Source organism: Thalassophryne amazonica, chromosome 2 (genome assembly GCF_902500255.1).
Source record: "Thalassophryne amazonica chromosome 2, fThaAma1.1, whole genome shotgun sequence".
NCBI lineage: Eukaryota > Metazoa > Chordata > Actinopteri > Batrachoidiformes > Batrachoididae > Thalassophryne > Thalassophryne amazonica.
Window position 1 is genome coordinate 108,587,141 of NC_047104.1, and position 27,740 is coordinate 108,614,880.

The 27,740-nt window shown below is 42.9% G+C and overlaps 1 protein-coding gene across 4 annotated transcripts in view; it reads left to right on the forward strand.

The window, feature by feature from the left end:
- Positions 1-7,814, forward strand: part of apba2b (amyloid beta (A4) precursor protein-binding, family A, member 2b) — a 99,681-nt gene extending 91,867 nt beyond the window's left edge. For all 4 annotated transcript variants that reach the window (XM_034191425.1, XM_034191427.1, XM_034191426.1 and 1 more), the window contains one exon: positions 6,616-7,814. In XM_034191425.1, coding sequence (XP_034047316.1) covers positions 6,616-6,687 — 72 coding nt within the window. In that variant the 3' untranslated portion in view covers positions 6,688-7,814. The remainder of the gene's footprint in view (positions 1-6,615) is intronic.
- Positions 7,815-27,740: the final 19,926 nt, after the last annotated feature.

Consider the following 27,740-nt stretch of genomic DNA (forward strand, 5'->3'; position numbering starts at 1 on the left):
TAGTCCACGGTTTGAAGGATTTAAGAAATTGGCCAGATTTCTAGAAATGAGAGCTGCTCCATCCAAAGTGGGATGGATGCCGTCTCTCCTAACAAGACCAGGTTTTCCCCAGAAGCTTTGCCAATTATCTATGAAGCCCACCTCATTTTTTGGACACCACTCAGACAGCCAGCAATTCAAGGAGAACATGCGGCTCCCGGTCCGCATGTGCGCGAGGGCGCAAAGGAGGAAGCAAGTTGGGCGCTGAAAAATTAAACCTGTTTAATTTTTTTGGCGTCCTGTGCTCGGCGCAGAAAGGAAGTGGGTCCAGTGCAAGTCGGGGCAAAGAGGCGTAATTCGGGGCAAAGAGGCGTTACCCGACGTGACTTGAAGCCAATTTATGATTCCTGCTGTGTTCCGTTGTTCCCGCAGTATAAATCACGCAGGATTGTTGTTATACCATGTACTTAATGCAGTAAAAACTACATGCTGAAGAAAAAAATGCAGAATGATTGCCAGAAATATCCAGTAAAAAGTCCGGACATCTCTAGTCCACTCATGGATGTTCGTTCACGCGCGCACATGTGAACAATTAAAAGAAAAAAAAAGTGTGGCTCCAAGCATTAGTTCGTTGTTCTCTGCTCGAACTCTCACATCACAGTTAACAAAAAGGACAAAAAAAAGGACGTAAGTCCTGAGACAGGACATGTTAACATCAAATAGAAGTCCAGACATCTCCACATTCGCTTGAAGGTTCATTCGCTCGTTCATTAAAGTTTAGAGTGAGGGGGAGCAACTGGCAGCCAAACTCGCAGCGCAACGAGACGTCATCAGGCGAGATCATTCCACAGAGGTGGGACACGGTAGGTGAAAGCTCTGTGACCGGCAGACTTTTTATTCACTCTGGGAACACTTAAAAGTCCTGTATCCTGTGAGCGCAGGACCCGAGCTGATACGTAGGGCTTGACCAGGTCAGCCAGATAGGGAGGTGCAAGTCTATGAACAATTTTAAATGCCAATAACAGATCCTTAAAATCCAATCTTGCCAGGAAACCAGTAAAGGGATGCCAAAATGGGCGTAGTAGAGAAGCTTGAATCTTCGACTGGACTCGGTTGCTTGACGCGAGGACATTTCGCTTCAAATCGCAGAAGCTTCCTCAGCTAAAATTCTTGCTCTGGTGGTCTGACCAGATTTGAAGCGAAACGTCCTCGCATCAAGCAACCCAGTCCAGTCGAAGATTCAAGCTTCTCTACCATGGAAACCACCTGGACAACTGAGAGCCTACACAGAAAAAAATGGGCGTAATATGGTCAAACTTTGTGCCTGAAGTCAAAAGTCTGGCAGCAGCATTTTGAACCAGTTGAAGACCCCTAATGTTGGACAAGGCAAACCAGAAAATACAGCATTAAAATAGTCCAATCGAGAAGAAAAAAATACATGTATCAAAGTCTCAGCATCAGCCATAGACAGGATGGAACGAATCTTTGCTACATTTCGCAGGTGGAAGAAAGCAGTCCACATAATGTCTCTATTGTGGAGGTCAAAGGACAACGTAGGATCAAAAATTACCCCACTTTGTCCGTATGATGTGTAACACATAAACCCAAACTAAACGTCAGCTGGTCAAATTGATGCAGATGCCTCGCTACCAAGAACCATCATTTCAGTCTTATGAGAGTTTAAAAGTAGGAAGTTACTAGACATCCAACTTCTCACTGATGCAAGGCAATTTTCTAAAGATTTTATGTGAGTAAGATTACCAGCAGTTATCAGCATGTACAGTTGAGTATCATCAGCATAGCAATGAAAGGCAATCCCAAAACGCCGCAGTATATTCCCAAGGGGTGCTACATAAATGGAAGAAAGCAAGGGTTCCTAAAACAGATCCCTGTGGAACCCCAAACTCAATGTCCCTAAGATCAGAGGTAGTATTATTGTACAAAACGCAGTGAGAATGACTGGACAGATATGACATCAACCACGCAAGGGTAGTTCCAGTAATCCAAAAATGTCTGCAGCCCGTCGAGTAAAATATGATGATCCACAGTATCAAACGCAGCACTGAGATCCAACTGCACCAAAACCGTAGTGGTGTCCGAGTCCATTGCTCACAGAAGGTCATTCACTACTTTCGTGAGCGCTGTTTTTGTGGAGTGATATTTTCTAAAAGCAGACTGCAGTGGCTCAAAAAGATTATTCTCAGTAAGGTGGTCCACGAGCGGCCGCAAAACCACTTTTTCCAGAATTTTACAACAAAATGCTAAATTTGATATCGGCCTATAATTTTTCAATACACTAGGGTCGAGATTGGGTTTCTTACAGTGATGGGCACAGATAACCAAAAAATTAACTTCGATAACAGCTAATCAGATAACTGAAAAGTTATCTTTGATAAAGATAAAATGATAAACCACCCAAAAATGTATTGGAAGTTACAGATAACCGATGAATTCCAGTATTGTCTCTGGTACATTTGCAACTACTAATAAACTAAATTTGAGTTTTAACACCACGATCACTTCTGGTAACATCAAAAGCAACAACAGACCCAAACAATGAGTCCATACTTCTGTCTTTGAACATCCTGCCCCCTGCTAGAAGCTCTCGTTTACTACAAGGCTTCCAGCACAGAAGCCAGCTGAGAGCAATCATAAAGCCATGTTGACTTATGGTTTTGATTTATAAATAACATTAATAATTAATGCCAATTCTGTCATTTGTACAAAGTTAAAATATAACATATATCTTAATGTTGAATAATGCACTAATTCTGAGATTTTGTAACAAACACAGATCGCAAAGGATTCTGGGTAAAATGTGCCTCTGCTAAACACTGATTGGTTCAGTCATTCATTATGTAAACCAACACGTTAATGTGACGTATGTCGTGTGTTGGTGTTTACAGATAAATGTGCTTTTGTAAAATATTCCATTTTTTATTTGTAAAAACAGGCATTTTTACTGAGCCCTGGAAGTGTCATCGCAAAATGTTCTCCTTTGTCTACAGAGGATAGAGCGGTTTCTTCTTTAAAGCAGCTCTTCTCTGTTTTGCAGAGGGTAGAACTACACATCAGCTACGAAACATTTAACAGGTAGGTGCTCAACTGAAAAATTAAAAAAATTATCTAAAAATTATTGGACAAAAATTTATCGCAAGATAATTAGTCTGATAATGGTTTTTAAAGTTATCTAAAAAGATAATTCGATAATGAAAACATTATCTTTGATAATTATCGGTTATCGGATTATCGTAACTGTGCCCACCACTGGTTTCTTAAGTAATGGTTTAATCACTGCAGATTTGAAACATTTAGGAACAGATCCAGAAGTTAGTGAGAGATTAATCATTTCCAGCACAGTCGGCCCAAGAATGGGCCACAGGTCCTTAAACAGTTTGTTGATATAGGATCAAATAAGCAGGTTGTGTTTTTTGTAGGCGTCATGAGCTTCATCAGTGCGCCTAGCGAGATACCATCAAAATCTGTAAATCTGGGTAACACCTCAGTGGTAACATCCACCTCCATAGCAGGATGCGGTGGTTGGACCAAGGCATGCTGAGATATGCTCAACCTAATATCTTCAATTTTCTTCTCGAAATAGTCCAAGAAGTCCTGTACTGAAAAGGGAGAGTGAATAACAGGTGGCCGTCCATGAATGAGAAATGCTACCGTGTCAAACAAAAACTGAGTTATGCTTGTTTTTATTGATCAAATCAGAATAATAGACCCACTTTGTAGCCAGTAGTGCATGCTTATAATCTAAGATAGCATCACACCACGCAAGGTGGAACACCTCTAATTTGGAACTACGCCATTTCCGTTCCAGACGTCTAGCCTTCTACCTAAGGTCATGCAAGTAACCATTGAACCGAGGCAACTGTACCTTGGGAAGATGTGGCCTTAAAAGAGGAGATGCAACCTTATCAAGTGTAGTCTTGTGCTCTGAATTGCACACCATAGGTGTGCAATTCTGTGAAATACTGAATTGCACTGAATACTGCATGCCATAGGTATTAAAGGCACTGCGCTGCAGTGGTTTGAATCATATTTATCTAATAGATTACAATTTGTTCATGTAAATGGGGAATCTTCTTCACAGACTAAGGTTAATTATGGAGTTCCACAAGGTTCTGTGCTAGGATCAATTTTATTCACTTTATACATGCTTCCCTTAGGCAGTATTATTAGACAGCATTGCTTAAATTTTCATTGTTACGCAGATGATACTCAGCTTTATCTATCCATGAAGCCAGAGGACACACACCAATTACCTAGGATTGTCTTACAGACATAAAGAGATGGATGACCTCTAATTTCCTGCTTTTAAACTCAGATAAAACTGAAGTTATTGTACTTGGCCCCACAAATCTTAGAAACATGGTGTCTAACCAGATCCTTACTCTGGATGGCATTACCCTGACCTCTAGTAATACTGTGAGAAATCTTGGAGTCATTTTTGATCAGGATATGTCATTCAATGCGCATATTAAACAAATATGTAGGACTGCTTTTTTGCATTTGCGCAATATCTCTAAAATTAGAAAGGTCTTGTCTCAAAGGGATGCTGAAAAACTAATTCATGTATTTATTTCCTCTAGGCTGGACTATTGTAATTCATTATTATCAGGTTATTCTAAAAGTTCCCTGAAAAGCCTTCAGTTAATTCAAAATGCTGCAGTTAGAGTACTGACAGGGACTAGAAGGAGAGAGCATATCTCACCCATATTGGCCTCTCTTCATTGAATTCCTGTTAATTCTAGAATAGAATTTAAAATTCTTCTTCTTACTTATAAGGTTTTGAATAATCAGGTCCCATCTTATCTTAGGGACCTCATAGTACCATATCACCCAATAGAGCGCTTCGCTCTCAGACTGCAGGCGTACTTGTAGTTCCTAGGGTTTGTAAGAGTAGAATGGGAGGCAGAGCCTTCAGCTTTCAGGCTCCTCTCCTGTGGAACCAGCTCCCAATTCAGATCAGGGAGACAGACACCCTCTCTACTTTTAAGATTAGGCTTAAAACTTTCCTTTTTGCTAAAGCTTATAGTTAGGGCTGGATCAGGTGACCCTGAACCATCCCTTAGTTATGTTGCTATAGACTTAGACTGCTGGGGGGTTCCCATGATGCACTGAGTGTTTCTTTCTCTTTTTGCTCTGTATGCACCACTCTGCATTTAATCATTAGTGATTGATCTCTGCTCCCCTCCACAGCATGTCTTTTTCCTGGTTCTCTCCCTCAGCCCCAACCAGTCCCAGCAGAAGACTGCCCCTCCCTGAGCCTGGTTCTGCTGGAGGTTTCTTCCTGTTAAAAGGGAGTTTTTCCTTCCCACTGTCGCCAAGTGCTTGCTCACAGGGGGTCGTTTTGACAGTTGGGGTTTTTCTGTAATTATTGTATGGCTTTGCCTTGCAATATGAAGCGCCTTGGGGCAACTGTTTGTTGTGATTTAGCGCTATATAAATGAAATTGATTTGATTTGATTTGAATTCAAGCCATCCACAAGACAATCCACTGATTGTACATTCTCCAAACCTGAAGCCAGAATTTCAGACAGTCTAGCTTTGAGTTCAGTCACAGTTGAGGGTTTAATGCATCGCCGCAGTAGTAGACAAGGTTGTCCCTCCGCTAAACACGGCAACGTAAATGTAAACCTAATAAATGAGTGTTCAGAGACCACCGAGGCAAGAGGCAAAATGTCTGTGTTTGTGACAGTAAGGCCAGTAGCACAAATACTAGGCAGGGGTGGTGCCTAAGTGGTTAGTGCACTTCAAATTCCACCCCTTCCACATTTCTCCATGTAATGTGGAGTTGTGTCAGGAAGGGGATCCGGCATAAAACTTGTGCCAATTCAACATGCAGAACCACCTTGGATTTTCTGTGGCGACCCCAAGTCAAAACAATGGAGCAGCCGAAGGGACTTAACTTTTATATATTAGCACAAACGCTCCCACATCCGAGGTCGTTAGTTTGTGTCCACACAAACACACAAATTGGATCTCTGTGTGGAAATCTTCATTTTCCATCTATCCACGTTGGTTGCTAAAGTTATGGCATTACCTGGAAGCCAAAGTAGTTGACATTGTATATGCATGTGTGCAGAATGGATCTGGTCATCTGCACGAATCTCTTACTAACATAAACAAACCAATATGGAGGGTAATTAAATGTACTTACTCATTTTCCAATTTGCCACCTTGTCACTCGACCATGAGGAAGATGACATTTCTGTTGAGTACATGATGAAGGCTGCCAAAACTTTATGGTTTGCTCTTGCAGCTGCTCAGTGCTGGCACTACCAGATCTGTACAGTCTGCCAGATCAGCTCTGCATATGCAGAGATCCACCTTCCAGAGCAACAAACTAGCATGTTTCTTCCACACACGAACTTTACATGATACTATCTGTTCAGTGAGCTGGTCTAAGCTTTGACTACACACCCTCAGGGTCTGTGGAAAAGCCAGAGGGGGAGGGAGTGACCATTCACCGGCACCATTTTCATAAAAAATAGCGAGCACAGAAACAGATCCTTTTTAAAATCTCTTCTTCATAATTAGATTGCTGAGATCACCGAACCCCTTTAACAGCTGGCAAACACAGTACAAAATGTATTAACATTGTCTTGGTATTTCTTCCACTACCAGATCCACATGAAGACGATGCCTGCAGCCATGTTCAGACTTCTGACAGGACAGGAGACACCGATGTACATATAACCGTTGGACAGAGACCTTTGTCAGTCTGACCAGCCGGCCGATAACGTGGGCAGGACGGCTCATCTATCGACGCTGAATGCTTTGTTTGTCTCTCCTGTCTGTGTGCTTAAACGTGACGTGTGATGCTTTTTCCATCTGACCAGCTGAAGAATATGTGTGTGTGTGTGTGTGTTATTTCTGTGCTTTTCTGTCCGACATCAGTGTGAATTATCGAATGAATGCATCACTGTTATTTTTTTTATATTCATGTAATGCAATATCCTACTTCTATACATTTTATTCTTTATTTATTTCTCATGTAAATACTTTTTTCTTTTTGCTGATAGTGTGACTGAAGGAAATGTGAAGCAGAGCTCACATGCACTGTAAATATTTATGGAGTCTTGCTTTTTAATTAATGTTTGGGGGAACAATTAAACTTTGGGGATCACAGTAGTTCCATGTGAAAACGATAATGATTTTAGTGTTCAGAATGTTGAGTTAAATGCAATGGGTTGACGTGCGTGTGAATAAAAACACTCCTTTCCAAAGGAGTTTATGGGAGAAATGCCATAACCTTTTTCAGTTACTCCATTTTCAGGCAATACGAACTTTCAACCTCTGAATGCTTTTGTAAATCTCAAGTGCAAAACACCCAACACTCAAATAACAAGCAACTCAGTAAATCCTGAACATGCATTAATTATGCTTTTGATAGTCAAATGTATGAAAAAAAAAGATTGTGATATTCTGCTCTGTGTTGAAGTGTATTGTTCTTGACAGAAGCTCATGCTTACAAGTGAATTGTGAATGTACCGTTTCTGTGTGAGCTGTTCCATTGTCATAAACCGTATTAGAATGTCTGTACATAAAATAAACAGTCTAGTATTGTACTTAGACATGACAAAAAAAAAAAAAAAAAACAGGTTTAGCCATTTCAAACATCTTGAAAAACTGTATGTTGATGCTGAGTCTCCAGAAGCGAAGAGAGAACTGTGAATCACACACTGTGACAGAAAAAGCCTTATGCACGAGTAACGGTTTCACAATGGGTGTGTAGTTAATTTAAACCATGAGCATTGTCTGTGTGCATGCCCTGTAAATTAGTACGTCATTGTTGCAAGGTAATAAAATCAAAGCTAAACCTGTCTGATGTTCTTGGCTTACATCCACCTGCAGAATTTTGGTGTCGTCATAAAAAAAGTGTTGAGCAGCAATTGTAAGAAGCCTCGAAAAGAATGTTGTCAGGCTTGTTTCCTCTTTGAGCTAATTACCGCCGCCAACGAAGATGGGTGGAGGTAATGTGTTTCTGAACAGCCTGTAACCCACAATTTTCCATGTATCCTTATGAAATTTTTACAGAGAAGTCATATCCTGGCAGTCAAAAACTGATTCAATTTTCAAGGTCATAGGACAAAGTCAGAAAAAACTTCCTGACTTTGTACATGTCGACCCCTTTGAGGGTCCACCTGTATAACCAAGTGAGAAATCCATAAAATCAGCACAAAATCCTTATAACCTCCAAATTGCACCAAAATCAGTTTTATTACAGTACACACAACCGCATAGAGGTATCACATAACTGGGTTTTTGTCCACATATTATGAGTTGCCACAATCAATCAATCAATTTTATTTATATACCGCCAAATCACAACAAACAGTTGCCCCAAGGTGCTTTATATTGTAAGGCAATGCCATACAATATAAGCGCCTTGACATTAAAGTCAGGATCATTAGTATTTCCTCCACAGTTGAATTTCAAACAATAGAGATCTAGTATTCATGTGTCAAGCTGAATTTTATAGAACTGAATGTGTCAAATTTAGTTTTTTTTTTACAGAAACAAGAATTGTGTGTCACTAGTGGAAATACATTAATAAAATCATGAAAAATAAATCGAATATAATGAACAAAATAAAACATACCTCAGAACTTCAAGTGTATCAAAAATCACTTTGCCAGTGCCTATGTTGCAGACAGGCATGTCAGTGATCCTTGACTTCGCCCCGTGTGTTTATTAGGGATGGGTATCGATAAGATTTTAGCGATACCATTATCAATTCTGCTTATCGATCCGATTCCTTATCGATACCTCTTGTGATTTTTTTTGTGTACTAAAAGTAGGCTTTACAGGTTTTCTATGTCAGCGGGTCAAAGAGCTTTTTCTTATCGTGCACCCGCTCTGTGGAACGGTCTTCCTGTGACCGTGAGGCAGTCGGAGTCTGTGGACATTTTTAAGTCAAGACTTAAAGCCTGTTTTTATTCTCTTTCTTGTGAATAGTTTTTATTTTTTATCTGTTTTATTCTTTTACTTCTGTTTTTAATTATGTATTTGAATTTTTTAATTTTTATTTATGTATTTTAATTTTTTATGTTGAACTGTTCTATGTGAGGTGCCATGAGATGGCTTTTGTTGTGATTTGGCGCTTTGTAAGCCGATTAAAGTGAAATTGAATTGAACAACATTTTATTGAGTCTTAAAGTAAATAAATATGAAATTGGTCACTGGATCCTTAAACTTTGGACATAATAAACTCTACATGGTGGATCCTTGATCTCTGGACATAAATAGAAATAAACAAAATCTGTAGTTTTTGTCAAAAGCATTTCCTTTAAAACATTTTGGCATGAATGTCTTTCCATACATCTGAGCTGAGCTCAGCTGGCTGTGCTGTATGTCAGCATCAGTTTAATTCATAAAGAACACAGGACGTCTCATTTTAGGAAGAAAAAAAAAACGTTTTAGTCGATTGTAGTTTATTTTCTGTATTACAGCGTTTGGAAAGAGGTGTCATTTTATTTAAAGCAGCAATTTTGTGTCAACGGAACGGAGGACGATTCTCATTTCTGGACTACAACATGACAAGTCCCAGTTAGTGACTTTAATCCACACAAAAGTGACTCACGATATTTTAATGGCTTTGAGCGGAGTTAAGAAGTGGACTTGCCGCTTCTGAAGTGCAGCGAATCAAAGAACCACGAGCCAGTGGTTCGAAGCATAGCTTCAATGACTCGCATCAAAGTGGAGTCGCGCTGCAGAATGCTGCGTTCACACCGGGCGCGATCAGATGCTACAAATTCGCGGGGGTCGCGTGGTGACGGACGCGCGTCCTTCACCCGGTGTGTTGCTCTGCTTTTGCTGCGAAAATTCGCCCCGGTGCGTCTTCAAATAGGAGGAGCTTCCTATTCCGCTCGCCAGCTCCGGTTGTCAGTCAAGTTAACATGACGGACCTTGATCACACAGAGCGAGTTGTTGTGGAAAGCTCCCAATACAGGGAGCATCATTATTTGCTGCAGGAGCTGCGTCTGGATGACGGCCACTTTCAGTGGTCCTTCCACCTCTGCGGGACCCAGTTTGAGGACATCCTATCCCGTTCACGCGCGCACATGTAAACAATAAAAAAAAAAAAAAAAACTCCGCTGCTTGCTGCGGGGCTGCACCTCGCTCCCCCCCCCCCCCCCCCCCCCCAAAAAAAAAAGAGTCATAATTGTATTTAGAAACCAGTCACCATTTGTTTTATACATCTGTGTAGTTAATAGGTAAAATAATCTCCATGGACGATTCGCTTGCGCGCGCACGTAAAATAAAAAGAGAAAGTAACTCCGCTCCCCGCTGCAGTGGTGCTGCTGCTTTCTCCAACAACTCTGTCATAATTGTGAAATAAAGGACAAAAGAGACATAAGTCCTGCTCACAGGCTGCTACCAGATACAGGACATGTTCACATCTTCAGTCAAACTCCAGACATCTCCACGTCACTACATATTCACTCCCTGATTGGTCATCGTGGAGCAATGAGAGGAAAAAGTTCAGATTTTTCAACTTGGGGAGGAGGGCAACGCGATGTGATGCGACGCAATATCACGCCACAAACGCGCCAATCGCTCAAAATCGCTTCACTCGCTTCCATCGAGTCGCGCTGCGTGACTTGGCGCCAAAACGCGTTGTTCCATAGAGATTACATGGCAACCTGTCGCTGCTGTCGCTCACGTCGCGCCCGGTGTGAACGCTGCATAAGAATTTAAGCATTTAAAAAAAAAAAGAAAAATCCGTGTAATTTACGGACAATCAGTATAGGTTGACATGTATGCTGTCAAAAAAGATGAAATTTCTTTCATAATTGAGAACATTACATAGGATGGTATCCATTATCAACTGACAAAGTTTGATTTGGATTACAGATTTTTTTTTTTTCCCATTTAAATTTAACATTGAAAATCCCATTTAATGTATATTTTATCTTAATCAAACATGCCCCAGTCACTCTCATATTTGAAAGTGAGGTGCAGACTGGCACCTCACAAAGTTTGATCTGGATCTGATCTGGATTGTGCATTTTGTGGACACTTGAATTTAATACTAAAAAGCCCATTTGGAAGCGATGGTACACTGTGGCCCAAACAAGAAGTGCCAAATTCTTAATCCACAGTGAAACAGAAAATGTCAAATGTTGAACATTTCCTGGCATGGGTGGAGCTAGAGCAGTGGCCGGGGCTTCATGGACTCCCCTGAAATGTGATTGGACACAGATGCTTGGCATGTCACGGCACCACACATCTGGTTGAAAGAGCTACGTTTTGAAATTAGTGAGTCACATTGACCGATAGGTTCCTCCTGTCCAGTAGTTGGTGCTGTGTACCACAACAAGTTCTAATTCACCTTCACAGAAGAAGAAAAATGTTTGCCTCAGATTTGAAGTGAACACTGTTAAGGATTTTATATATATATATATATATATGTTATCACTGTTAAACATTTGTACCTTCGTCTTCTTTCTTATGAAAACGGTGTTGTGCTGTTTGCACTAACCCTGAGAATGTATGTGTTATTCAACCTTGTTTTAGCATGCTGGGGTCAATCTGAACTGGGAATGAAGAGCTGGATGTACTTATTATTATTATTATACAACTTGTTTTTGTAGCCGCTAACGACTGGGAGTGAAGCATGACGGGGTCAGTCATGAACTGGGAGTAATAGACCTGAAGGTTGTTTTTGACTGTTGTGACGTGATGCTTAGTGTGAAGACCAGGACACTCCAGACAGATGCACAACAGCTGATAACTGCAACAGACGAACGAGATGTGCTGACCTCCGACGATAAGAGTAAAAGAAAGAAACTGTTTGTCCTTACAGCTGCGCTTATTGACGTATGTGTTTATGTTACGGGAAGAAACTTGTCTCGCGTTGTCCCCCCCCCCCTTAGGACAAGTTTTATGATGTAATGAGGGCATCTCTAATAAAAAGAGCGGGAGCACAGGCCAGACTTTAGTGTAGCCTTGGTGTACAGCCTGGCCGCACTCCGCGCGTGATTAATTTGACTTTCTGTCTCACTGGTGTTTCTTGACTCTGTTTGTCTTATCAAAGGTTTTAAGAATGTTTGGAGGAGAAAATACCCAACATTGACTGGGGGCTCAGTCCGGGATCTCAACAATACCGGAGGTGTCCAGCGGAGGTCGTCAAGTCCAGACGTAAATCCTTGGCCAAGGTCCAATCGATTGATCGTGTCTGCAATTGTCGACCACCGTTGGCATCGTCTGGTTGACGAGATTTTCCCGAAGAAGACAGACAGGAAGTCGAGTCAGTGAGTAAAATTTCTTTGTAAACAGTACTGAGTGAGTGGTGATCAGATCACATAAACAGTTAAATTCCGCAAGCGATGATACAGAATCGTCTGTTAATGCAAAGCAGTTAAACTCTGTAAGGAGGGTGCGGACTCCTCTGTTTATATACGCGTACCGGTAGGGGATAAAAGTGATCACATAAAACAGTTAAACTCCGTAAGCGATGATACAGAATCGTCTGTTAATGAAACACAGTTAAACTCTGTAAGGAGGGCGGACTCCTCTACGGTTGCGAGGGACGCACGTAGTTAAATTCCGGAAGGAGGATACGGACTCCTCTGTTTTAATACGTAAAGGAAATCCCGGGTAGAAATACGTGCACTGTAAAAAAGCAGTTAAATTTGGCAGGGACGGCGGAGTCCCCTAATGCAGGACATTAGTTAAATTTCACGGGAGGGCGAGCTCCCCTGGGCTAAGAATACGCGTACGATTATTAAAAGTGTTTCTATGTGTAAATAGTGTTTTGTGTAAGTGTAAATAACTGTGTGAAAGTGTAATACTTTGGACAACGTTAGTGACAACCGTGCGTGTGGAAGCAGAGGCAAGTGATTCCGCTTCCTACGGGGAGGTGAAAGGAATCAACCACACGACGGCAAATTAATTGTCACGTCCAAAGAAAGTGTGAAAACTTCAGATTTAGAACACCCTAGGTGTGCCCCCGTCTGAAGTCCAAATTATAACAAGGGATAATAAAAATGGGGGGTAAGACGTCTAAAAATAAGGAAAATTTATCAACTGACGACTGGAAATTTATGGAAGCAAAAAAATCCAAAAGCAACAAAGAAATTGGAGACCTGGATAAATAAACATGACTTTGACGGACGACTGAACCTGATCAGTATACAGAAGGTAAAGAAGGAGTTAGAACAGCAACATAAAGGTGATGAGAAAAAGATGCAGAAAGTAGGGGCAGATTTAGTGGCATTTTGGGAGGAGGAAGCAGAGAACAGACAGAAGGGAGCAGAGAAGCGACGATTAGAGAAAGCAAGGAAAAGGAAAGCTGTAGGTAAGGCAGAAGAAGATGTGATAATTCAGCACAGAGAACCAGAACAGCCTCAGCAACCACCGCCGGCTGGATCGTCGGTGACAACAACACCCTTATCTCCTCTACCAGAGGATGACGATGTACCGCCACCACAGTATGATTTGGCAGTAAAACCTAAGGTAAAAAGTGAAAAACCAGAAAAACCAGAAAAACCACAAACACGCAGTCAAGCGAAAGTGCCTACAGCCCCTCCCATGGTGGAACACAGTGACCAGGGAGGTGCCTATCCTATGATAGAAGTACCAAATCCTCGTGCAGGAACAGCAGGACAGCGATCAACCATGCTCGTATATCAAACATGGAATGCTGATGATATCAAAGCAGCAGTCGACATGATACCATCGCCACATGTCGACATTGAGGGATTTATGCAGGATATAGAAAACATTAGAAGTTCTTACCACCTTAGTGGACCTGAAGTCCAACAGGTGTGGATGAAAGCATGTGGCCCTAAATGGAGTCAGATACGCGGAGACTGGAATCCTGCAGACCAGGATGGCGTACCATTGCCACATGATGATCCAGTCTTGAAAACAAGAGTGAAAGCTATGATTACACGTGCAAAAGGTGTGTTAGGACCAAAGATAAATTATACTGAAATTACCAGGACAACTCAGAAAGAAGGAGAACCATGGACAGAGTTTAGATGCAGATTTGAGAGTGTATTTAGAGTCCATAGTGGCATATTGCCAGGAACACCAGTGTATGAAAACAAATTGAAAAATATTTCACCTGTGAAGCTGACAATGACCGATTTGATTCATGATGGCAACTCAACAGCTGTCATAACAGTAACAGGTGCCACTGAAGATGTTTTAAAATTGAGATTCACAGGTATGCCATTACATGTGTCACTTTGTAAACCATATTTGACAGAATGGCAAGAATTGGGACTGACAGTCATAACAGCTTTGTCAGCCACTGATTGGAGCAGAGTTGGACCACGAACGGAGTTCAGTCCATCAACTAAATTGTATAAAGTGCCAGTTAATGTCTCATTGGTGCTGACAGCTGGAACACACATTGATGTGTCCACTTCACAATCCTGAGTGTTTCAGTTGAGTCCTGAAGAAGATGATCTTCTCTCTTCGGTACCATCAGGATTGTGGACAACAGGTCCTTCAGACGTAGGACTGATAAAAAATGCACAACCTGTAGTTATAAGACCAAAAACAGAATACAGACCATGTGTAAGACAGTATCCATTGAAACCTGATGCAATTGAAGGAATCAGGCCAGTAATAGAGAATTTATTAACAGCAGGAGTAATAGTGCCATGTCCAGATTCACCATGTAACACACCCATATTTCCTGTAAAAAAGGCTCCGCCCTCAGTGGGGTGGAGAATGATTCAAGATCTGCAGGCAGTAAATGCTGCTGTGATTAAAAGAGCACCATGTGTCCCAGATCCACACACCTTGTTAAATTCGCTGAGACCAAATTCTAATAGTTTCTCAGTAATTGACATAAGTAATGCATTTTTCTCTGTGCCAGTACATCCAGATAGTCAATTCTGGTTTGCTTTTACCTTTAAAGGACAACGATATACATTTACCAGATTACCGCAGGGTTACGCAGAGAGTCCAACTATTTATTCTCAAGTCATGTCAGCATGTTTAGCCAATTTCGTTCCACCGGCAGATAGCCAACTATTAGTGTATGTTGATGACATTTGATTGCCTCTGACACACGAGAAAACTGCATAACTGACACAGTAGCATTATTATGTTTCTTATTTGATAATGGCCACAAAGTGAGTAAAAACAAAGTTCAGTTGTGTAGGGATAAAGTAAAATATTTAGGACATGAATTATCAGCCACAGGGCGCACGATCCTGTCTGACAGGAAGGAAGCAATTTTACACGCTCCAAAACCACAAACCAAAAAGCAGATGATGTCATTTCTTGGACTGACTAATTACTGCAGGGCATGGATTCCCTGTTATGCAGAATTGACTAGTCCACTTTCTGATTTGATGTACAAGGATGATATTTCAATGTCAACCGTGTTGGAATGGAACAAAGATGCTGAGGAAGCTTTTGTAAAAGTAAAACAAACATTAGTGTCATCCACAGTTTTGGCACTACCAGATTATAGTAAACCATTCATTCAAACAGCTGATTGTAAGAATAAGTTCATGACTAGTGTTTTGGTTCAAGTGTATGGCTCAAAATTAAGGCCAGTTGCCTACTACTCATCTAAATTGGATGCAGTGGCAAGTGCTCTACCACCATGTGTACAGGCTGTTGTTGCAGCCTCTATGGCTGTTCAAAGTAGCAGTAATGTTGTTCTATTCCATCAGTTGACACTGAAAGTTCCACATGCAGTTTCTGCACTTCTGTTGCAGACAAAAATGAGCCTTTTGTCCCCAGCAAGACATCTTTCGTGCATGTCCTTGCTATTATCACAACCACACCTTACGGTAGAGCGCTGTACAACATTGAATCCATCCACATTGATACCTTTATCTGAGGATGGTGAGCCGCACAATTGTCTTGATGTAGCTACGGTCTGTACGAAAGCACGCCCAGACCTCCAGGACACACCCATCCCAAACAGTACAATTGTGTATGTGGATGGTTCTTCCACTAAAAACGCTTATGGACAAACACAATCTGGATATGCTGTTGTCACAAATTCAGAAGTATTGGATTCTGCTTCATTGCCATCCTCATTTTCAGCACAAGCAGCTGAATTAGTTGCTTTAACTGCAGCTTGCTATCTGTTTAAAGGTACGGCTGTAACAATTTATACAGACAGCCAGTACGCTTTTAGCACAGTGCATGTGTTTGCAAAACTGTGGGAAGAGCGTGGAATGGTGACATCATCTGGAAAGCCAGTGACTCATGCCACACTCCTAACTGCACTACTGAAGGCTGTGAAATTGCCTAAACAAATTGCTATATGCAAATGTGCGGCTCACACCAAGGGCTCTGACAGTATTTCAAAAGGAAATGATTTTGCTGACAGAGCAGCAAAAGAGGCAGCAGCAGCTTCTTCTATTTTTGTTGTACAGGAAACCACTCCAGATTTGCATTTAGGTCATACACTGCTTGCTGACATGCAACAGCAGGCAACTGAAAGAAAAACAGATGTGGATAAATAAAGGAGCTACGTATGCAAATGATTTGTACGTATGCCCACAAAAGAAACCCATATTGCCAAAAAATATGTTTAAATGGGCAGCTATTATGAGCCATGGCGTGACGCATGTCTCATCAGGGGGTATGATATCGCAATTGCAATCTATTTTTTGTCTTTATGGGTTCGATGCATATGCAAAACAGCATTGTAGAGCATGCATGACATGTGCAAAACACAATTCACAAGGCAATTTGAGACCCCAAAGAGGCAAATTTCCAACACCACAATATCCCTTTCAAGTGATTCACATGGATTATATACAGCTGAGTAAACATGAAGGGAAGGAATTTTGTTTAGTCGTAATTGATGCCTTCTCAAAATGGGTAGAATTGTTCCCTACAAAACATGCAGATGCACTTACAGTGGCTAAGGCATTGTGCAAAGACATCATTCCACGATTTGGAATACCAGAAACAGTTTATTCAGATAATGGAGCGCATTTTGTTAATACAATAGTGCAATACGTAGGAGAAGCGCTACAGGTCAATCTCAAAAATCATTGTGCTTATCATCCACACAGTGCCGGATTAGTGGAAAGGACAAAGGGCACAATAAAAATAAGATTAAGGAAATGTATAGAAGAGACAAAACGAACCTGGATTGAATGTTGGACCTAGTAAAATTGTATATGAGAATAACACCAACACCATCAGGGTTAACACCATTTGAGATGCTTTATGGACGACCATATCGTCTACCAATTTTGACATGGATACTAAAACAGCAGATGAGGAACAAACATTAGCAAATTTTATGAAAAAGACATTAACACAGAAAGAGATAACTTAAACACATTTACTGCCGAATCATTTTGATCTTCCACAGGACGGCCTTCCAGTAGTCTAGCCAGGAGACTGGGTGTTCATCAGAGTGATTAAGAGGAAGAACTGGTCCAGTCCTCGTTGGGAAGGTCTATACCAAGTGCTGTTAACAACACCAACTGCAGTAAAGATAGCGGAGAGATCAACGTGGATACATCACTGTAAGATACAGCGTGTGTTGGCGGCCTCCACAGTGTAAGGGGAAGTCTGGCTACAAAGGGAGTCTATTTAATTAGCAATAGATTGTCTCAATGCCAGTGAAGCAGGGAGATCCTTGCACTATTAGGTGAGGTGGTTAACAACACTGTATCCTAGCAATCATGACTGAACTACAGCAGACCCCGGAGCGGCGTGCTCAGCGCCGCCGCTGCCGACTGTTGGTAGGGCAGCCGGTTGCGTTGTGATCTTAGTGTGTTTCGTGCTCCTCGGATTCCTGGCCTGGTGGTTGACCCAAGAATTGCAGCTCACTGTGGACCGAGCCAGAGAACAACGCAAGCAACGTCAGAAGAGGTTTATTCATAATGTGAACGAGACAGATGGACACCCTCATATATACCATACTAATATGTGGTACAGATATGTTCATTTATTGGCTATGGAATTACGTTACTAATTGTTATGTTTGTTCGCAAATACCTATATCCTCAACACACCCAGCTCTGACGGCTAAACCGTACCCTGCTAGGGTGACAGAATGTCTTATCATACGGATGCATAATCAAACTGTATTTCGGGGGCAGTTCTAACACCACTTGCCTCAGTGCAACCACTTATATGATAGGGATTTCAACAGAGGACGTACAAGCGTGCCCAAGTGCTGCTCCATTGACTAGACTGAAGGGAAACGCAAAAATATCATCACGTTAAATTGTCATCACAACGGCCATTCCCAAATTGCTTTTACGGGACAGGGAATAAAACTGTAGGTAAAATTAAGAAACGTCTGTGTACCCAAACGTATGTTTTATCAAATAATTTAAGCCTAGCCAAAACATAATATGTGGATGGTACTTATCTTCATCACATTGGACGGGGATGTAATTATACAGGCTCCTGTCCATGGGGAACGGATGAATCATGTGCTTATGTTAGTAAGTTTTTGCTACCACCTGTAAATGGTACTCCGGTGTATGATGACATCTATTGGCTTTGTGGTTCCAGACTGTACATGAGTCTCCCACCAAATTGGGGTGGTGTGTGTGCACCTACCCAGGTGACTGACCATACATATGTGGTAGGACCTCCACAGAGAAGAATGGCAGCACCAGACGGAGGAGATTGATATACCCAGATGTGTTACCACATGATCACATGTGGGGCTCGGATGTACTAAAGGACCAAAAAATTGTGGTCTGTAGGAGATAAAATAGCACATTCATTGTTCCCCTGGATAGGAGTGGGAAAAAATTCATTAATGATTGAAACTCTGAATTATCGATTGGGTCTGTTCATGAATGTAACTAAAAAAATAGTAGCAGCTCAAAACACTGAAATAGATGCTTTACGTACCATGGTGATGCAAAATCACATGGTTTTAGACTTGCTTACTGGTTCACAGGGAGGAGTTTGTGTTCTGCTGAACACAACATGCTGTACTTTCATCCCAGACTCCATTCATTCAGTGGATATGCAGGACGCATTGGAAGAGCTGAATAAACTTCGTGATGCAATGCATAAAGACACCCTAGCCGTGAACCGGTGGAATCCCTGGTCCTGGTTGACTTCAGGACCATGTTGGCAGTTACTATTGAAAATGGTGACACCAGTTATTATAGTCCTAATTCTGATTGGACTTTGCATGTGTTGTGTGATCCCTTATATCAAAACAATGGTTGGCAAAATGGTGTCAAATACATTTGTACAGTGTAATCTGGCCTTCCAACAAACTATGCCAAAATATCAAGCATTGAAACAGTCAGACCTTAGTGGAGAAAACTATAATGACTGTACTGAGAATTATGATGATATTGAAAAGCTCACAACTCCAGTTCAAGCTTGAACTGTTGACGTGATGAGTTAACACACTCTTAGCCTATGAAGCTTTAGCTGAAAAAGTAATAAGACAAGTGGTGTAGTCGAATAATACAGAAAAACGGTTCATTTATACCAGTCAGCCGAAGTGATGTATGGTGGTGGTGTGGTGATAACAGAATCTTTGACAGACTGCCACGAAATGTGTCAGGTTATTGTGCATTAATATCATTATTGTTACCAGTTAAAGCCATACCCATGACCCCTGAAGACGTTACGACATATGCAGCCTCTCTTATTCCTGAGGATTGGCAGAAAGGCATAGCCAGACATAGAGTAAAAAGAGATTGGAAAGGAGTAGGAAATCCAACATATATTGACGCAATAGGAGTCCCCAGAGGAGTGCCTGACGAGTATAAACTGGTTGATCAAATAGCAGCTGGATTCGAATCTTCCATCTGTTGGTGGTGTTCAATTAATAAAAACGTGGACAGAATAAACTAAGTTAATAAACTAACTAACTAAGCTGGGTGATGCCTACTATATGTTTAACAGGCGATAAACAGGTGGGAAATGTTAAGGATTTTATATATATATATATATATATATATATATATGTTATCACTGTTAAACATTTGTACCTTCGTCTTCTTCTTATGAAAACGGTGTTGTGCTGTTTGCACTAACCCTGAGAATGTATGTGTTATTCAACCTTGTTTTAGCATGCTGGGGTCAATCTGAACTGGGAATGAAGAGCTGGATGTACTTATTATTATTATTATACAACTTGTTTTTGTAGCCGCTAACGACTGGGAGTGAAGCATGACGGGGTCAGTCATGAACTGGGAGTAATAGACCTGAAGGTTGTTTTTGACTGTTGTGACGTGATGCTTAGTGTGAAGACCAGGACACTCCAGGCAGATGCACAACAGCTGATAACTGCAACAGACGAACGAGATGTGCTGACCTCCGACGATAAGAGTAAAAGAAAGAAACTGTTTGTCCTTACAGCTGCGCTTATTGACGTATGTGTTTATGTTACGGGAAGAAACTTGTCTCGCGTTGTCCCCCCACCCCCCCCCCCCCCTTAGGACAGGTTTTATGATGTAATGAGGGCATCTCTAATAAAAAGAGCGGGAGCACAGGCCAGACTTTAGTGTAGCCTTGGTGTACAGCCTGGCCGCACTCCGCGCGTGATTAATTTGACTTTCTGTCTCACTGGTGTTTCTTGACTCTGTTTGTCTTATCAAAGGTTTTAAGAATGTTTGGAGGAGAAAATACCCAACATTGACGTTGTTTTAACTATGGACTTCTAATCACACCAAATTTACATGGGTGAGTAAACAACCATATTTTATGCCAGAAATGAGGTCCAGGTTGTTAAAAGCAGCATTTCTCCTTTAATTCGGGTTGCCTTATATACACATCTTTAAGCTAATAGACAGCAGCTGGTTCATGCTCTGTTGGCGTATTAGTGCAGCAGATAACAATCCTTCAAATGGTGATACAAACATCAAATTCAGCACACATACAGCTTAGACACTACACTTTAAAAAAAACTGACTGACTGCCCACTTAAATTTTCAATAGGCAGCCAGGTAGGGGTCAACTGAAGAATTACACAGGGGTTAAAATTTGGTCCAATCAAATTGAAAACTACATCACGTTACTTGTCTGATTATAAAACTGAAACTGACCTTTGTCACCATTCTTGCTGCTTTTACCTCATAACTTCAGTCACAGACTGTCCAAACTATACCTTTTTGGAGTCTTTATGATCAGGCCGATCAGTTTTTTTTTTTCCAAGTGTTAATGTGTATGGAATATTTGTGCCGAATTTGATGCTTGTATCACCATTTGCAGCATTCCGCTATAAATATTCTCTTATCTGCTGCACTATGAAATGTAAAATGCTGCTCCTCAGTGTTTCTCAATTGCCCTCAAAAGTACTGGAACACTTGGTATTTCACACATTTGAATTTGTTTATTCCATTTCAAATACATTTTTTTTTCTAAAATTATCTTCCTTAACTCAAACTGAACGCAAATCTCCACAACTTGATATAAATTAATTAAAAATATAAAATCCAGCTTCCTGATGAAGTGGTGTTGAGGAGGACTTTCTTAAAAAGAAGACCTGAAAGTTCAGCTACAATTTGCCATAAAGTACATTTGAGATGAAAGCCTAGATTTGATGTTTTGGTGAAAGAAACTTTTGTATTTCTTCATAATTGATGTAAATAATTTCAATTTATTTTCATTTATATAGCTCCAAATCACAACAGAGTTGCCTCACGGCGCTTCACACAAGTAAAGTTTAACCTTACTAAACCCCAGAGCAGCAGTGGTAAGGAAAAACTCCCTCTGAGGAAGAAACCTTAAGCAGACCAGACTCAAAGGAGTGCTACTTGGGCCATGCTACAGACATAAATTACAGTCCAAATAAAGTCCAAGACATATTCAGTGACTTGGAAATGTTCATGTGTCCATCCCCTGACTTGTCTGAAGAAAATTGGCAATAAAACTGATTATTTTGTTATGTGTCGGACGCGGGCGTAGAACCGACCCAGCGTTTGACAGGACCCAGCATAAAAGAAACAGAGCACAGTTCAAAGGAAAACAAGTTTTAATTAACATAGTGTATTAAGTGATAATAACCCAAAAGTCAACGGTCTGGCGAGGTGGAAAAACGGCGCGCTCCCAGCAGCGCAAAAAGACCGGAGCCACAGCAATTCTGGACCCAAGGACCCCGCCGACACCCCCCAGGTGGCTGCGACAAACCGAGTCTGTGAAAGAAGAAACCGTAAGGTGAGTCCAACACTCTCCACACAGAGAGACAGCTCAAAGGTGCACACAATCAGCAAAACACTTCCTGGCCTAAATGTAAAATCAGCTTCTCTCCCTGCAGGTACGGAACAACTCAGTTCAAAACTCCACTGCAGTAGAAGCTGATTTAGACGATTAGCATAGCATAACAACTCAATATAACAAGGTGTGAGGGACACCAAATTTACTGACTTTACTTCATGAAAGTCACAAAAACCAAAATACCTCAGGAAGTGTGCTGAAGAGCATGAGACCTCACCCAATCCTCTTTCACAGACCGTGGCGTCAAACCTGGAGCGGTCTCTGCATCCGTAGTGGTGAGACTGTTCTCCCAACGTCGATCTCACACGTCTGGTCACAAAGTCGAGTCTCTGGCAAATACACACTGTGTATTCCAGGTTTAAATGCAACATGCCCTGATCAAGACAGATGCACCACAGCTGTGAGTCCTGATGAACTGCACGTGATAACAAGCCACAGGTGATCAGGGTGAGGTCCTCAAACTCAGCCCCACGTCAGCCACTAAGTCCTGAACGCATACCACCTGGTGGGAGAAACAGAAAACAAAAACAAAGCCAGCCAAACACCCCAGCCCACAACATATTTACAGGTTTTATTAAGTTTTAGAGATTTTTTTTGTGTATTTCTTGTATTTAAAATGGCATAAACAGATAAGATAAGAAAAGCCTTTATTCATCCCTCAATGGGGAAATTTCAGTGTCACATCGCGGCATAGAACAGTAGGAATAGAAGGGCATGCAATAAAACAACAAGCATCTCTTAAAAAACAAGAACTAAAAAAAGCACTGAGTGCTGGGTAAAGCCCAAGTTACACATAGACGGTTTTGTCCGCGGGTAGTACGTAGACCGAAGTTCGCGGTAGTTCCGGCTGTTTTCACGGTGGAAAGGGGCGGAGCATTTCGCCGGCGTTTTGAGCGCCCTACTAGCCGCAAATATGCGGATAAAACTCTGCTAAATCCGCAGAATAAAGCGGAGTTTTGACGCCGTAGCATCCGGCACACGTCAGGCAACGGGGGTTAATACTCAGTTCTATCCTTTACAATCGCAGGTTAAGACGCGCGTGAGAACGGCGGTGTTCTGCTGCCACCGATAATGCCCTGTGTACCGCTGGATTTATCCAGGCAAATCCTGTGTTACTTCAGGAACTTTTGCTTACAGGCACCACCCCCAGAGTATAATAGGCTGAAGCAGCTGTCACTGCAGGGGGAGGGAGTGACAGGGAGCTCATCTCTCAGCCTTTTCTTTTCTCTCCTTTTCCCCTCCTCAACGTGTTGCTCTGTCTCCACCACAGGGCTACCCTCTGCTTCTGAACCAGACCTCTTGGTAAGTCCTTGCCGCTGCCAATTTTATTTTAGGAGGTATACTGGAGCTTCTCTACAAAAATATCTGGAGCTGGCCCCGAGTGAGAGACCTGCATGCAGCGTGGCGTTTTTATACTGACCGCCACCTATCGGCCGTTTGGAACGCCATTAACCGGGAGGTGGCGTTTAGAACAGCGTACTGTCCGCTAACACCGCCGTTTTGTCTGCCTCTGTCGCCGGTTAAAACGCCTTTGAGGACGCCGATGTGGGCTCTATCGCCGTTTTACACACTGTTGATTAGGGATACAACGCCGGCCGCCAATTACGGTGGTGTAAACTGCAGCACTACAGCAAGGGGCGGGATGACACAGCAATTAAAAAGTATCAAACGCCGTTGTTCGCGTTGTCTCCATCGTCAGGCCACTTCTCCGGGAGCGCTCCCGGAATTACTCGACATATTGAATAATTTTTTCGATGATTCCCGGTGAAGCCGGAACCAAACCACGCCCCCGTGAGCCGGCGTTAACTATGGCGTTTGATCCCTAAAACAGCCCAGAGGGGGCAAAATCTCTGCCGGGACGCTTCCGGGAGAGTTTACCGTCTATGTGTAAACGGGGCTTAAAGCTGAGGCTACCATTGTTCAGTTACACTGTCGGGGTGTGAGATTGATCAGGTAAAATGACTTCAGCGTGAAATGTACGATAAGTTACTCTGATATTTACAATATGGGCAGGTTAAAATATAAGTAATATATATATATATATATATATATACGCGGTGCGGCGGCACAGGAAAAACACCTCTGTGTTGATAACCATTTGTAAAATCCAGGCGGCTTTTGATGGCTTTCAGTGGAGTGAGTATATGAGAAATTGTTTAACAGGCATGACATGTTCCAACTTGTCCTTAAGGCTTTCAACAGAGGTGTTTTTCCTGTGGCGGAGCGTCGCGGCGGCTGCGTCCCGACGCGCGGACCCGTCCGCACGTCTTTCATTAAAAAAATCTCCTTTAACAGTGGAATATCCGGATAAAATGCTGAAACCGACTTCTTCTGAAACTTCTCTGTTCTCTCACGACGTCCTGGATCACTAGAGCCTGAAATGTGGAGGTTTTCAGCTTGAACAGGCTGATGACGCCGCCTGAGAGCGCTGAGCGACGTCTCGCACCGTGAAAAGTCCTTAAAGCGACAGTCTCACCTCAAAATCTCTCATCAGACGTTAAAATTTTCACTGAAAACCAGCTTAATTTTTCGAACCATGTCCACTTCGATGTGTCTCACAGGTTTAGAAAAAATTTTGATCAAACAACGCGCCAGTCTCTCAGCAACTTCTCAGACAAAGGAATTCCGACGAGGGGCTGGACGACTCCTCCCACAAGGAGTGCTCACAGGCGAATGACGTCACCGACAGGCGTGGAAAAACTCACGCATGCGCACGAGGGTTCAAGCATGTCTGACATAAAAACATATGAATGAAATCCATATAGTTTTTGAAAAAAATAAAAAGGACCGTTACTTTATTGACAGCCCTCGTATATATATATATATATATATATATATATATATATATATATATATATATATATATATATATATATATATATATATATATATATATGTAATATGTAGTGTAATATATGTAAAGTGATTGAGTGCACCATAAGTTAAATTATTGCACTAATAAATACAGCAGGTAGTGACATGATTATTGTCCTGGTTGCTATGGTTACCACAGTACTAGCATTGTTCATTGTACAGTCTGACAGCAGCGGGGAGAAACGATCTGCGGAATCTCTCCCTCACACAGCGAGGGTGGATGAGTCTGTCACTGAAACTGCTCTCCAGAGCAGACAGAACGTCCAGCAGGGGGTGACACTCGTGGTCCAGCATAGATGTAAGTTTAGCCAGGACCCTCCTGTCCCCCACTTCCTGCACAGAGTCCAGAGGACAGCCCAGGACAGAGCAGGATTTCCTGATGATGTTATCCAGTCTTTTCCTGTCCCTCTCTGTGTTGCTGCTGCTCCAGCAGACCACACCGTACAGGATGGCAGATGCCACCACAGAGTCACAGAAGGTCCTCAGGAGTGGCCCCCTCACTCCAAAAGACCTCAGCCTCCTCAGGAGGTAGAGGCGGCTCTGACTCTTCCTGTAAAGTGCGTCCGTGTTGTCAGTCCAGTCCAGTTTGTTGTTCAGATGAACACCCGGGTACTTATAAGAGTCCACTCTCTCAATGTCCCTTCCCTGGATGTTCACTGAGGGGAGTGTAGTGGGGCCGCGTCTGAAATCCACCACCATCTCCTTGGTCTTCCCCGCGTTGATGAGGAGGTGGTTCCTCTGACACCAGTCCACAAAGTCCTGCGTTAGTCCTCTGTACTCCGTGTCATCGCCGTCCATAATAAGTCCAGTGAGGGCGGAGTCATCGGAGAACTTCTGCATGACACAGCTGTCCGTGTTGTGTCTGAAGTCTGCATTGTAAAGAGTGAAGAGGAAGGGCGCAAGGACCGTCCCCTGGGGGGCCCCCACACTGCAGGTCAGGAGGTCAGACACGCAGTTCTTGGTCCTCACAAACTGGGGCCGGTTTGTGAGGTAGTCTGGGACCCACTCAGCCAGATCCTCGTCCACTCCTGCAATCACCAGCTTGTCCCTCAGGAGCTGCGGCTGGATGGTGTTGAAAGTACTGGAGAAGTCAAAGAAAAGAATCCTCACAGCGCTGCCGGGCCTCTCCAGATGGGACAGTGAGCGGTGCAGCAGGGAGATGATGGCGTCCTCCACTCCGATGCCAGGCCGGTAAGCAAACTGCTGTGGGTCCATAGCAGAGCTCACTGTGGAGCGAAGGTGACACAGGATGAGGCGCTCTAGGGTCTTCATCAGGTGGGATGTAAGTGCCACTGGCCTGAAGCTGTTGAGGTCCTTGGCGTGCGGTGTTTTGGGCACTGGGACCACACATGACGTTTTCCAGAGGTGTGGCACCGTCCTCAGCTTCAGGCTCAGGTTGAAGATCCGCTCCATGACCCCACACAGCTCATCTGCGCAAGATTTGAGGAGCCTCGGGCTGATCTTGTCTGGGCCTGCTGCCTTTTTGCTCTTTAGTCTCTTCAGCTGACTCCTGACCTGATCTGCTGTGAAGAGTAGAAAGCAGGTGGAGGGGAAGGTATGGGTGGAGGAGGTCTGGCAGGTGCCGGGATGTGTATTAGGAATGAAGCAGTCTGTGGTGGCGGTGTGAGCGGAGGTGTAAGGAGGGGGAGGGGGGATACTGGGCAGAGGCACCGAAGACAGAGCAGGGGGAGGGGTTGTGTCGAACCTCAGGAAGTACTTGTTGAGGTCGTTTGCCCATTGATGGTCCCCTTCCGCCTGTTTGGGAGGGGGTTTGAACCCAGAGATGGTTTTCAAGCTGCTCCACACCCCCCAGATGTTCTGGTGTTGGAGCTTCTCCTCCAACTTCCTCTTGTAGGCGGTCTGAGCTTTGCGAATTTCCCTCCTGTATATTCTTCAGGGCCTCTCGGTTCCCTGACTTAAAGGCTGTCTTCTTCTCCTTCAGCAGAGTCTTTATGTCAGGGTTAATCCATGTTTTGTTGTTCGAGAAACACCGCACTGTCCGGGTATGTACGGTGTTTTCAAAGCAGAAGTTGATGTAGTCCGTGATGCATTCTGTCATGGCGTTTATGTCCTCCTTGTGAGGGTCACAGAGTTTGGACCACACAGTTGTGCTGAAACAGTCTCTAAGTGCTGCCTCACTCTCTGCAGACCACTTCAGTACAATCTGAGACTCAGCAGGCTGCCTTTGCACAAGGGGGACATATACTGGTGCCAAATGGATGAGACTATGGTCTGATCTGCCCAGTGGGGGAAGGGGGGGAAGAGGTGTATGCCTCCTTCACACTGGCAAAAAATAAGTCCAGTGTTTTATTGTCTCTGGTGGGACAGGTCACATACTGAGTGTGTGTGGGGAGGACAGAGGCAGGGCTGGAGTGGTTGAAGTCCCCAGTGGTGAGGAACAGGGCCTGTGGGTGTCTTGACTGCAGATCACTGATGCAGTTTAGCAGATGCTCACAAGCGATTTCAGGGTTAGCAGATGGGGCTACATACACAGCTATCATGATAACTTGTGAGAACTCCCGAGACAGATGATATGGCCTGATGCTAACAGCAAGAAGTTCGATGTGTTTGTTGCACATCTGCATCTAACAGTACAGTGTTCTGCTTTGGACCATTTTTCACTCACATAAACTGAAAGTCCTCCTCCTCTCCGCTTCCCACTCTCCTCCGTCCTGTCCAAGCGTAGCAGATGAAAGTTGTCGATGGCTACAGCAGAGTCTGGGATGGTC